Below are 2,692 nucleotides of genomic sequence, written 5' to 3' on the forward strand. Positions count from 1 at the left end.
CTAGAAGGAGAGGGCAGTTGGAGGCGATCATGCTGGCAGGGGAGCAATTAGGCGTCAAGCAGGCCGGCAGGGGAGCAGTTAGGTGGTGATCAGGCTGACAGGCAGAAGCGGTTAGGGGCAATCAGGCAGGAAGGCAGGCAAGTGGTTAGGAGCCAGCAGTCCCGGATTGTGAGAGTGATGTCCGACTGCCAGTAGTTGGACATCCCCCAAGGCGTCCCAGATTGGAGAGGGTGCAGGCTGGGCTGAGGGACACCCCCCCTCCCGTGCACGAATTTCGTGCAGTGGGCCTCTAGTTTACTATATTCTCTTAATATTATTCTTAATACATCCAATAAACTCATTCATTCTAGGAATTATTGCAAAAGTTAAACTTTTAAAGTAGTTTTTTTCTGATCATTATAGAATTTTCTTTAATATTGAAAAGTATGAAAAAAATCCTCTCCAATTCAACTACTCAGAGGTAACTATTTTAGTACTGTGGTATGTTTTCTTCCTGGCTTCTTTTAAGTTTATATGTAAAAGTAAAACTGTATTAAAATAATTTTTTTATAAAATAAAGGTTATACTATACAGCTTGCTATCTTGTTTTTTTAATTAAGTATTAGAGCATGGATATTTTCCTTTATTAGTAACTATTTACTGAAAATATGGCTTCTAACTTTTGGATAGCATTTCATAATAAGGATGTAATTTCTAAACAATTATTTTCCATTTTCAGTCTTTTATGTAACACCTCAATGAACATAGTGAACATCCTTATACATAAATATTTGTTTCTCTGTGGTTGTCACCTTAGAATAAAAGTTTAATAATAGATGAAAAGTTATGAACTCTTTTAAAGGTTCTTGAGTTTTTCAAAATGCTTTCCAGAAAAGCTATATCAGATTACATTCTCAATAGCAGTGCACAGGGTATGTGCATTTCATCATTTGACAGTATTCACTATTATGTTTTTATGCAGCTTTGCCAAATTAGTAGGAGAGAAGTTGCATCTATTTGATCTGAAATTGCATTTCTCCTATTAGTGTGACTGAACACATACTTATTAGGTATTTGGTGTACATATGTGTGTGCATTGTCTCTTTATGTGCTTTGCCCATTTTTATTTTAGTAATTTTTCTTACCAGTTTATAAGAGCTCTCTATATTTCAATAAAGGATGTGCTGTAAATATTTTCCTAGCTTACAATTCAGATTTTTATGAATTTTTAACACTTGAACATATTTTTCTCTCCATGTACTTTTACTTAAACATTCATTCTGCACTCTTTTTATTATGCCCTCTTTTACACTCAAGTTTTTATTTCAGCTGAAATGTAATGTAATGTGACATGTTAAAACAATAGCCACCAAAAAATGTAAATATAGTTTTAGTTCACTTGTTTTGGGCCCTTCTCAGGGAATTTGTGTTGAGTATATTACATTTATAGAAATGGCATTATAGAGGTTCCATATGTAACAATCCTGTCTGAAGTATTCCTGAAAAGGAAGTTTTAAAATAGTTTGACTTTTTAAAATATTTTTCATTGATTTTTTTAGAGAGAGAGGAAGGGAGAGGGATAGAGAGGTAGAAACATTGATGGGAGAGGAACATCATCAATCATTTGCCTCCTGCATGCCCCCTCTGGGGACCACGCCTGCAACCTGGGCATGTGCCCTGACCAGGAATCGAGCCAGCAACCTCTTGGTTCCTGGGTTGATGCTCAACCACTGAGTCACACCAACCAAGCAAAATAGTCTGTTTTTAAAATGTTTCAAACATATAAGAAAACATACATATACAGAATTGTTCCCATTTATTGGAAGAAGTTGAGAAAGATTTCTGCTTCAAATTAAATGTACCCCAAAAATCTCACTGAAATGTGGGTTTATGTTTCAGGAATTCATGCGTATGATTGGCAATGACAAACAAGGACAGATGATTGTGTTTCATTTGATAGAACTCTTGAAGAATAATGGAAGATTACCAAGACCAGATGGATGCCCAGATGAGGTCACAAATTTATTTATTTTTTTTATCCATAGTAATCATACAATTTCTTGCTCTTTTAGAACAAGGACTTCAGGTCACTTGATCAAATTTAATTGATGAGCTTTTAAATAAATAGCATCCTATATAATAATCCTATATAATAAAAGGGTAATATGCAATAGACCAAATGGCAGAAAAACTGAACAACCAATCAAAGAGTAATATGCTAATGATATGCTAAGGTTGCTCAACTGTTCGCTATGACATGCACTGACCACCAGGGGGCAGACACTATGACCGGTAGGTTAGCTTGCTGCTAGGGTCTGGCCGATTGGGACTGAGCGAGATGGGCCAAACATGCCCTGGAGCCCTCCTGCAGTCCCTCCCTGGCCTGTTCGTGCACCGGTGGGGTCCCTCAGCCTGGCTTATGCCCTCTTGCAATCTGGAACCCCATGGGGGATGTCGGAGAGCTGGTTTCAGCCCAATCCCGCAGGCCACTCCCCTTGGGAGGGCACCAGACACAGGGCTCATGGCTGGCAAGTGCTGCTGCAGCAGCACGAGCCTCTCCCGATTGGGACTGATTGGGTGCAAACCTGTGGCAGGCACAGAGGGGCCGAGATGAGCACGAGCCGCAGGTAGGAGCTGCAGGCGGCGTTGGACTGCGGGTTTCGGCCCAATCCCTGCAGGCCACCCAGAGGGACCCCACCTATGCACGAATTCA

General features: G+C 39.7%; 1 protein-coding gene across 1 annotated transcript in view; it reads left to right on the plus strand.

The window, feature by feature from the left end:
• JAK2 (Janus kinase 2) overlaps positions 1-2,692 on the plus strand; it is a 97,421-nt gene that overhangs the window by 91,895 nt on the left and 2,834 nt on the right. Inside the window, 1 exon segment of the mRNA XM_014460395.2 lies at positions 1,879-1,992. Within this exon segment, the coding sequence (XP_014315881.1) occupies positions 1,879-1,992 (114 nt within the window).

The sequence above is a fragment of the Myotis lucifugus genome, unplaced genomic scaffold, assembly GCF_000147115.1.
Source record: "Myotis lucifugus unplaced genomic scaffold, Myoluc2.0 scaffold_130, whole genome shotgun sequence".
In the NCBI taxonomy this organism is placed as follows: Eukaryota; Metazoa; Chordata; class Mammalia; order Chiroptera; family Vespertilionidae; genus Myotis; species Myotis lucifugus.